This window comes from Ruditapes philippinarum, unplaced genomic scaffold (genome assembly GCF_026571515.1).
Source record: "Ruditapes philippinarum isolate M1 unplaced genomic scaffold, ASM2657151v2 ctg2555_1_1_1_1, whole genome shotgun sequence".
Taxonomy (NCBI): Eukaryota; Metazoa; Mollusca; class Bivalvia; order Venerida; family Veneridae; genus Ruditapes; species Ruditapes philippinarum.
This window is the reverse complement of record NW_026853749.1, coordinates 212,668-223,761: the sequence shown is the minus strand read 5'-3', so window position 1 is coordinate 223,761 and position 11,094 is coordinate 212,668. Positions and strand designations below refer to the sequence as shown.

Below are 11,094 nucleotides of genomic sequence, written 5' to 3'. Positions count from 1 at the left end.
TATGTATAAACAAAACAGATCATATAATTAATATTGTCAGTTAATTTAATTCCAGTTGAAGGAGAAAGTGCGATATAAGTTATTTTAGTTGGACAGAATTTAAGAGCTTTTAGCCTTTTCAACTTTGGCAATGGTAAAAGCTGTTACCGAAAATGGTATACAAATGATGAGCGTTGCAAACATCTCGCAACGTCAAAATCTTAAAAATATTTAATATAATTTGGATACAGAATAAACAGTTATTAAACATTCAACAAGTTCAACTCCTGCGGGAATATATTTGGGCTCGTTCACAGCTTTAGAAACTACATTCGACAGCTCTCGTCCAATACGGTTTCTTCAGCTATGTAGTTGTCCAAATATATGCTTGTATTGTACAGTTATATATATATATAACTTATAAATAATGTACATTTTCCTAAAATAATGTATTATATGCACGACATTTCAGTACCAATTTTACGGAGTTGCAAAAGCGGCACGGGTATGTGATATGTACATTTATTTACGAGTACAAGACGCATAGACTTTATTGAGAAGAGGGATGTTATTTGCCTGCAATTAATTTACATAGAGGATTATACATGCAATTAATGGGCGTAAATATCATTATTTTATATGTTCTTCTTTTTACATCTTGTTAAAAAAACAACAACAAAAAACACAAACAAACAACTATACCTATTATGAGCATACGCTTATGGAAGCAGGGTCTTTCTATTTGAAAGACCCTGATGGAAGAGATGAAAAGGGAAAACAGTTGTCCTACTGTACTCTTTTTTATCTATCTTCCATTTAGTCAACCTCCTCCTTTCTATAGAATAAAAAAAAAGGAAAAAAAGAGTAAGTGTTCCAGCGGACAGCACTACGCTACACAAAGTAAATCTGATCAATGAGAGTTCCAGTGCATGGTGACCAGTACACAAGCTGTGGTCGGACAAATGTCTTGTAGGTTGTACTTTTAAGTGGTTCAGAGTGGACTTTGATGATTCGTCGCAGGAAAAACCTAGTGTTTGGTTTACTTTTTAGTCCCCTACCGGTTTACCGGAGGGGACTTTAGGCTTACCCTCCGTCCGTCTGTCCGTCCGTCTGTCCGTCCGTCCACAAAACTGGATCCCGCGATAACGCAAAAAGTACTGAAAATAATTTTATGAAACTTGATATATGGATAGATGGCAGTATGGAGATTATGCACGTCTTTTTCTTTTCTTCCTATGTTGAAAATTCTGGTTGCTATGGCAACAAATAGACTGAAAATATGGCAAATTTTACACATAACCTGGATCCCGCGATAAAGCAAAAAGTACTGAAAATATTTTTATGAAACTTGATATATGGATAGATGGCAGTATGGAGATTATGCACGTCTTTTTCTTTTTTTCCTATGCTGAAAATTCTGGTTGCTATGGCAACAAATAGACTGAAAATATGGCAAATTTTACACATAACCTGGATCCAGTGATAATGCAAAAAGTACTGAAAATACTTTTATGAAACTTGACATATGGGTAGATGGCAGTCTGGAAATTCACATCCTTTTCTTATCTTCCTTTGTTGAAAATTCTGGTTGCTATGGCAACAAATAGACTGAATTTCAAGATTTCTGATTTTAGTTTTTAAGTTTTTTCACTAGAAGTTCTTTATTTCTAAAGGTATTTTCTTCAAACTTTAAATATAAGTTGCTAGTCATAAACCACATTATATGTGACAAGGTTTACAACTCTAGCACTAAATTTATTAGAATTACCTCCCTTGAACTTAAAATTTTCATGAAAAAAAATATTGTTTTTTTAATAACTTCTTTTTTTCTGAATGTATCTACTTCAAACTTCATATATATGTTTCTTATTATCACGAGAAAGGTCAATACTCTAGCAAGACTTTTTCCAGAATTATGCCCCTTTTGAACTTTTTTTTCGAGAAATTGGTAATTTTTACTCCAAATTCTTCAATCATTATAGGATTTTCTTCAAACTCCTTCAGTGTCCTTCAATCCGTCTGTCTGTCTGTACATAAAAACAGTTTCCAGTGATCACTTTTAAAGAACTTTTTCAACAAATTTACTTAAAATAGAAACATAAGTGAATGGTCAATGGTCCTTCAGAATGTTGGAACCGTTAGGGGACTTATGGATTGCTTGCATGCAATACTATGATAATTGCTTGTTTAACAATGTCGTCAATGTGAGTGATCCATATTAGATTTTCTGATAAAGCGACATCAATTAAGGTACTTTAATTGCTGATGGTACTGATTCTAGAATGATATTGTGCATATTGTTTTGGGATATGAGTCTCTCGCTTTGTCACCTTTATCTTCATCTTCAAGAATGAATTGACATTTTCAAAGATTGGATTTCATGTCCTATTTTGATTCAAATGATCTGAGTAGGTCTTGTTGTAGATGGGAGTAGTGAGAAGCGTTGTATCGTCTGCAAATAGTCGATCTTTACAATACAGTAGACTCGTAAAATCAGCCAAGATCATTTTATATAGGCCTAGATAAGAAACAAGAGAGGTCCTAGGACCTGCCCCTTGGGGACAGCTGAGCAGACTTGGAGAGTATCTGGCATAGAACCATTTACTAAATATTACTGATTGTGACCTGTACTGTACGGACATCGCTGTGGGCGAGACGACCACGATTTCATTTAGTATTCGTATAGATGTAGTATGATGGCGGCGCCCACAGGATTTGATTTCTGTGTCGCAAGAAATGCATTTAATGTAAGTCAATAGCCTTATTTTAGTATTTACATAGTAAGCAAAATTTTGTATTTATTAGCTGTGTCATATATTTTATAACACTTCATCAATTAAAAAATTAAATTTGTTGCATGTTTCGGTTACTAATAAATTCGGATAAACTATGGTGAGGCCCGTTCATTGGTCTCTGTCTTGATGTTTATTAGGTAAATGCATCATGCATTTCTTCTTTAGATACTTCTTGCATTCTATATCATTTAAATCACCTTCTAGTTTAATTTCCATTAATTGTGTTGGGGAAAAAACAGCATGTTTTTTTCTCCCAAGTTCATAAAAAGAACTATTTCTATTCAACCTCACTTAATCCATGAAATAAAAATTTTCACGATAATGACATATTTCTATGTGGCAGATGATTATACATTGGCAACAGTTGAGCTTTTTTAAGTCAAACAAAGCATTCATCTGTTCATGCAATTTCTAAAAATCTGCACTTGTCTGGCACAATTGTGTTTATTCTTGAAGGATTTTTACTTCATGTATCATCATCTCTTATGATAAGAATATGCATGTGTGTAAAAATCATTGAAATATAATATGAAATTAGGCAATGATTATGAACGGGGAAGTCGTTAAAAATTCCTTTCATTCTTTCCGTTTTAAAGGTGTCATTCGGTATTACATGCACCGCTTCCGTTTTCACTCCGAACACTCGACGATTATCATTTATCCGAAAAGTTGAGATTTGTTCCGTTATCGGAATACCCCGCCTATCATCATTGAGTTACATTGTAAATGGCGGCGCCCGACTAGAACTGACACTGAAAATTTCATTGATAGGTATAGAATTCTATATATTTTTTAATTGTTTTTTATTTGATTTTCTTTTAAATATACACGTGTAGTCTATAGCCGGGCAAGCCAAAGCCCGGGCCCGCGAAGCGGGCCCGGTCTTTGACTTCCCCGTATAAAGGAATGACTTAATTATTCAGAGTATTTTACCTTCAAATTTGTCTTTCAAAAAAAACCTCAACAAATTTGCTTTCTCATTCTGTGACAACAAAGAAATTTACAGACTTTTCCTAGCATATATGAAATTATTAACTTTCATGACTAGCTAGTGTCCTTTATGATTACAAACATGTCATGTACATTATTCAGTCAGAAGAAGTACAGAAAAAAGAATGGGTGGTTTATTATATGATAAAGTACCCAGATGTTGCTAATATCTTGTTTTTCCCTTTTCAGAAAGTCATTCATCAAGTTGTAGATGAAAACTCATTGGAACCATATAAGAAATTTATTGACAGCTTTCCAGCAAGGTTTGATATATCTACAAAGATTTTTTTATTTGTATTTTTAAATAATTTCTATTATACGTCATGTATGATTCAGTGCAAAGGATAAAATATAAATGAGCTGCATCATGACAAAACCATTATAGTGCGTTTGCGGCCAGCATGGATCCAGACCAGCCTGTGCCTCCGTGCAGTCTGATCAGGATCCATGCTGTTCGCTATCAGTTTTTCTACTTGTAATAGAGTTGGTAAACGAACAGCATGGATCCTGATCCTGGTCTGGATCCATGCTGGTCGCAAATGCACTATGTTGGTTTTGTCATGACATGGCTCAAATGATAGCCAAAAAATGCCAAATTTAATCTGTTTATAAGCTTTAAAAATATATTGATTCAAGTAATTGTTATGTTGCACAGTGTATATTACTACATTCTATAATTATTTCAGTGAAGTTTGATAATGCTATTAAATTTCACTACCTAATTGTCAACTGCTGATTATATTGCAGTTACAGTTTTATATACATAAACTATAGGACACCACATGTTTCTTTATGTTAGATACTCTGAATACGTTGTTGGTTTTCAATTGCATGTTTTTGTATTTCTTTTATTGATACTTATATTTTTGTATTTCATATACTTATCAAATGTTTGTGTTACAGTTGAGGTGTTTATATTTCAGTGAGGGTGAGAAGAGGGTGACTATTGACCAGTCTTTCAGAGACGTTTTAAGAGACCTTACAGTAAGTATGACTTCCAAGTTCCATTCATATTTCTTTCATGATTTTATTGTAGTGCAATGCATCAGCATATATACACTTGATAACCCACCTTTCCATGTTTTTCATAAACTATTTTAATGATGAGTCTTTTAACAATTTTGTGATAAAAGTTACAATTTATGTAAGCTTAGAACAGCCACTTATATGTTGAACTAGATGATAAAAGATAAACTTTAATTGAGGCATAGTCAAAAGTGTTTCCTGATTATTTTATATTGCCTGCATGATATATTATACTGTTATGTGATGAAATGTTGATATATTTTCAGAGTTCTAACAATGGTTGTGAGGTATACAGAAAATTCATTTGTCTCACAATTGATGCTGTTACAGCAGGTAGTTATTCTTTGGTATTCACTAAATATAATCTTGTGTACCTATCTGACTCTGTTTTGCATATTTGTTACAAGCCTACATGAAATATATTAGTGGAACTTGACAAAAACCCTTAAATGCAAATGTAACTTCAGGGTCATATAGCTATATCTGTGTCCCTAAAATTTTGTAGCATTGTTTCTGTTTACTGAATATAGTCAATTTTCTCCAAATGCATACAATTACATGTATTAAATACTATTCTATATTTAAATAAATGTGACTGTTTCACATTTAATAACCTTGTAATAAAAATATTTCATCAGTTTGTCTTCCTCAGCTTATAGCAGCCCCTATGTTTTGTCTGTCTGATAGTTTGTCTGCCACAAAATTTTAACCTTATCCTTCCACTAACAGTCTCCAAACTTCAAAGGCGCATGCACTTTGATAAGCTGTACCCACCAGACTTACTAAGAGGTCATGGGGTCAAAGGTCAAGATTACCCACAAAGGGGATGTCGAGGGGCATAGTGTTCATTTGAATATAGTGTTTTTATGTAGAAATATTGGTATAAATTTATAGAGAAAAAACGTAGGTATGTTTATTAGTTAAGTTTACAAGAATATATAAATTAAATCATTGTCTGTATATAAAACACTGTTTTAAACTTTGACTAGACACAATTATAAAATGTGTTGTATATAAATTAAGAAACAAATTAATTATATATTGTTGGCATGTTTCAGACCTGTGTACTCCTACAATACCATTTATGTGTATAACAGATGTATTTGATGTTATACCCATTGACCAATGTGAGGACATGTTTGGTCTGGTTGAAGATAAGGTCAAGGTTTGGAAATCTGTAAGTATACAATACTTTCATACCTCTCATACAACTTAACAACAAGTTTATATTAGGTTTTATTCAGATGTAAAGGAGGGTTAATTTGAATGAAACCCATTCTGTAATGAAATTTTATTGTTGTTGCTTTGTTTGTAACTTGTTTCTTTCCTAATTATGCATTTTGTGTTTTTCATTTTAGCAAATATTCTATGATACAGGGAAGAATTTCTTGCTGCGAATGTGCAATGGTAAGTTCCTTTTTTGATATTATATGAACAAAAGGCATCCAAGGACGAGTGGTTAAGGTCATTGACTTCAAATCACAGCTGTGGGTTCATATCTGGGCAGGAACTGTGAGGAAGCTATCTGGCTAGTTTATGTAAACATCAATGGTTCTACCTAAGTGGCTGTTGGAGTCTGAAATAATGCAGCTTAGGTCTTTCTCCACCAGTAATTGAGTAAAGCTGGATAGTCACTATATAACCTATAATTTGTTAGTGCAATGCAAAGCCCATCCAAAAGAAAAAATTGAACAATAAAAGAAAAGTCATCAGTTTTATTTTTCTTTGATTTATATACTCAGGTGTTACTTGGGTTTAATATATAACAATTTTTCTCTTTCATAGAACATAAAATTAGGTTCATTATAAAGTGTGAAGTATTGTTATAAGCTATAGATATAAGCCATGTGCTGTTACAGGCATTTACATGTATGTCATTGCATATATGCACATAAGAGATTGTTAGAATGGAAATGAATGGAGAAAATTGTTTATTACGAAATGTCTGTTAATTTATACTTATTTCCTGAAAACAAGTTTACTATAATTGTAGATTTGTTACGACGTTTATCAAAGTCTCAAAATACAGTGTTTTGCGGAAGGATTCAACTATTTTTATCCAGGTTATTCCCTCTTGCAGAAAAGTCAGGTAAGAGATTCATTTACTATACTGTTGTGAAAAAATATGAAAATTGAAAGGGATTGGAATTTGATAGAAAAAAAGACAACAAAAATATATACATGTACATGTGTATATAGAAATATGAAGATTAAGAAGGGAGACGAACACTCACAGAATACAGTGACCCAAAACATCCAGCTTAGCAGGATGTTTAGAATGGCACCCAGCAGAGGGCATAGAATGCTAGCGAAAGTTCACTAATTACAAGGCAGTTAATTAATTCTAAACTGAAACAAAATTAAGATGGCCAACAATTTAAATTGGGAACCTGAAAACAAATGTTTTATAATTTAAAGATTAACTATTATAGACAGTTCCTTACATTAAGAATTTACTTTATATCACATTTTTCTAGTTGTTGCCTTATATATTTTAAAATATTCATTTCATTTAAAGCTTTGATATATTCATTTTGATATTTTTACGTCAATTATTGAGATAGATTATATATATGATGATGATGTTATATTATTGTTACAGCATTAAATCTGATGAGTCAGTTTAACCTAGAGAATGTGACGTTGTACAATCAAGCTAAACCTGAACAAACTGTAGACAAGGTAAAAATTTAATAGATGCTTTTCACGTAGCAATTATTATCTCCCCTGGCTGCTATTTTGCGGTTCATTCCCAATATGTTATATCCCTAAGATAAGATAAAAATCTCTCATCTTGGAAACTAATAAAAATATTTTTCATATTAGTACATGTATATGATTTTGAAAATTCAACTAAACTAGCTATTTATATTGATTTTTAAAAAATTTTGTCAACGATATTACAATTGAGCCCCAAAATGGCTGCCACTGTTTACAATGGAGGTAAATATTGTAAAAACAGGAACTATCTATACTTTACTTAACTTTAATAGCACAAAGAATGAAATAGTTTGTAACAATCTTGTCTCTATTGTTTCACTTTATTCGTACTGAAAAATTACATGTTATATAATGTCAAGGTCAACAGATAAATGACTTTACTAACTAAGGGAGCTGTGGTGTCTGCTTTTCTACTCTAGTCTGTAAGCCCTACATTGATGATAACAATGTTCCTCATATAACACTTACATTGTATAATGTTGATGTTAAGAGAGGAATTCTCAAAAGTGACTATTTACCAGAAGTTGACAGTTTTCTTCCAAACTGAGCTAAAATGATTAAAGTTTAAACAAAAGCCAAGTTATGGCAGATATTTTAGAAAATTATAAAACCAAAACTATAAACGTAATTAAATTGATAAAAACATACACTGTAAATATAAATAAATGAGCAGCGCCATGATAAAACCAACATAATGGGTTTGCAACCAGCATGGATCCAGACCAGCCTGCGCATCCGCACAGTCTGATCAGGATCCATGCTGTTCCCTTACAAACCCTATTATAAGTAGAGAAACTGATGGCGAACAGCATGGATCCTGGTCGCAAATCCATTACTTTGGTTTTGTTGTGACGCGGCTCAAATGTGTAACTTGTATCTGTCAGGATGGAGAGAAAAAAGAAGCAGAAACTATGGAAACAGAAGATGAAGAACATAAAACGTAAGAAATATGACATAAATATAATCTACAAATATATACTTCATAACACATACAGTTTATTTAAGTCTTCACACTTCTCTTTATTTGTCAAGGATATGTTTATGAGCCAAGTTAACTTCAAACCACTTGCCCCTCACTGCTGTGGGTTCGAATTCCAGCAGGGACTTTGGATTCGAAATGAGGAAGCTATCCAACTAGCTTACGGAATTCTGTAGATTTTGATAAAACTCTCTAGAAATGATCATTTGTTGGTCCATTTCTAATATTGCAAAAGTCATTCAAGTCTGCTGAACAAAATGGCCAACACAGCTAGAAAATAGAAAATACTTTCATCAACATCTTTTCCTAAATGACTGGGTAGATTTTGATAAATTTCTCTGTAAATAATCATTTGGTGGTCCTTTTAGTAACTGACTAAAATCATTCAAGTTTGGTGATCAAAATGTCCACAACAGCTAGAAATAGAAATAAGTTTCAAACAGCATTCTTGTCTAAACTGCCGAGCAAATCTTAATAAATTCAAGAGGAATTATCCTTCGGTATTCCTGTACAATATTGTTTATAGCATTACCGTGCTGAACAAGATGGCTGTCTGTGAATTTAATAGAGAAATAAGACATTTCCTCAGCCACTTTGCAGATTTTGATGAAACTTTGTAGGAACAACATAATAATAGAATTCTGTCTATGTAAACCATATTCTTGGGTGAGCAATTGAGAGTTATCATTCTTCATGATGATTTATTACTTTGTATTAGATGTTGTTGTTTTTCCCCATATGAGTTATCAACTATTTCTAGTGACAGCATTGTCATATTTTGTGTATTTATCTTGTAGAGAGACACCTATAGACTACAGTTTGTACAGAAAGTTCTGGGCATTACAAGATTTCTTTAGGAAGCCAAGTCAATGTTATGAGAAAAAATTATGGTCAACATTTCTGACAGTAAGTGTAACAATTATACTATGTACAAGGGTTTTCTGGAAAGTTCATTTTCTGCATTTATTTTTAGCTCGACTATACGAAGTATATGGAGAGCTGTCCTACTCGCCCTGGCGTCCGCGTCCGCGTCCAGATTTTAGATTTAAGTTTTGGTGCAGTAAAATATTTTTCACTATAACTTTGTCATTTCTTAAGGTATCAACTTCAACTTCAAATATATGTTCCTTATCATCAACCACATCTTATGTGACAAGGTTCATAACTCTAGCACCAATATTTTCAGATTTATCTCCCCTTGAACTTAGAATTTTCCTTAAAAAATACTATTTTTTACTGTTACTTCTTTATTTCTTAAGGGATTAACCTCATACTTCAAATATATGTACCTTATCATCATCCCCATCTTATGTGACAAGGTTCATAACTCTAGCACCAATATTTTCAGATTTATCTCCCCTTGAACTTAGAATTTTCCTCAAAAAGTACTATTTCTTACTGTTTCTTCTTTATTTCTTAAGGGATCAACCTCATACTTCAAATATATTTACGTTATCATCATCCCCATCTTATGTGACAAGGTTCATAACTCTAGCACCAATATTGCAAGAATTATCTCCCCATAAACTTAGATTTTTTTACTAGAAAAATGTTATTTTTTATTATAACTTTTTTATTTTTAAAGGTATCTACCTCAAACTTCAAATACTTATTCCTTATCATCAATTACATTTTATGTGACAATGTTCATAACTCTTGAAGCAATATTTACACATTTATCTCTCTTTGAACTTAGGATTTTCTTTAAGAAATATAATAACTTCTTTACTTTTTAAGGTATCTACTTCAAACTTCAAATATATATTTCTTATCATTACACAAATGTTGTGTGACAAGGTCCATAACTCTAGCATGACTATTTCTAGAATTATTCCCCTTGATCTTGGAATTTATGTTAACAAATATTATTTTTTTACTATAACTTAATACATAATTATACATAATTGATTTTTCTTTCATAGTTTTGTCCTCCTTACTGCGTCCAGTATTTTATTAGTCGAGCTTGGCTGTCTCCTGTGACAGCTCTTGTTTACTCCAAAAGCAATTCATACATATACCAAAGTTTGCCAGCAAATACATTGAACATAGAAATTTAAGAAACAAGTTTACAAAAAAACTATTTAGCTATGATGAAATTGACATTATAATAGCCTTTACATATGAAATATATATATAGTCACTTGGCACTTTGACAACTTCATTAACATCAAATGAGGGTTCTTTTCATAGTTATTTTATGATGTAAAATTTTAGAGTAGAGTTATTCCTGTAGAAGCAGATTTTGCTATTTAGAATTTACATATAGAAATTTTCTATGTAGAATTTTCATGTAGAAGTTTGCTCTAAGTAATTCAGATGTAGATATTGTTTTATATAACCAAGATGCAAACTTTAAGTATGTAGAATTTTGTATAAATTCCGTTTTATCACATTTAGATGCAGAACGTTGTTAAAAGAATTTTAATGTTAAGTTTGTTGCAAGGAATTCAGATTCAGTTTTTTGTTTTATATAATTAAAATTCAAACTTTAGGTATGGAGAATTTGAAATATATTTGGTTTTATCACATTTAGATGCAGAACTTTGTTTTATAGAATTTATATGTAGTAGTTTGTGATATAAAATGTTGATGTGGAAGAGTGTC

At 31.9% G+C, this 11,094-nt stretch overlaps 1 protein-coding gene across 1 annotated transcript in view; it reads left to right on the top strand.

The window, feature by feature from the left end:
• The first annotated feature begins 2,578 nt into the window (after positions 1 to 2,578).
• LOC132737718 (THO complex subunit 1-like) overlaps positions 2,579 to 11,094 on the top strand; it is a 43,269-nt gene continuing 34,753 nt past the window's right edge. The window contains exons 1-10 of the mRNA XM_060725045.1: positions 2,579 to 2,726; positions 3,954 to 4,027; positions 4,688 to 4,748; positions 5,057 to 5,123; positions 5,849 to 5,967; positions 6,149 to 6,197; positions 6,784 to 6,879; positions 7,393 to 7,472; positions 8,396 to 8,451; positions 9,288 to 9,396. Coding sequence (XP_060581028.1) covers positions 2,673 to 2,726; positions 3,954 to 4,027; positions 4,688 to 4,748; positions 5,057 to 5,123; positions 5,849 to 5,967; positions 6,149 to 6,197; positions 6,784 to 6,879; positions 7,393 to 7,472; positions 8,396 to 8,451; positions 9,288 to 9,396 — 765 coding nt within the window. The 5' untranslated portion in view covers positions 2,579 to 2,672. The remainder of the gene's footprint in view (positions 2,727 to 3,953; positions 4,028 to 4,687; positions 4,749 to 5,056; positions 5,124 to 5,848; positions 5,968 to 6,148; positions 6,198 to 6,783; positions 6,880 to 7,392; positions 7,473 to 8,395; positions 8,452 to 9,287; positions 9,397 to 11,094) is intronic.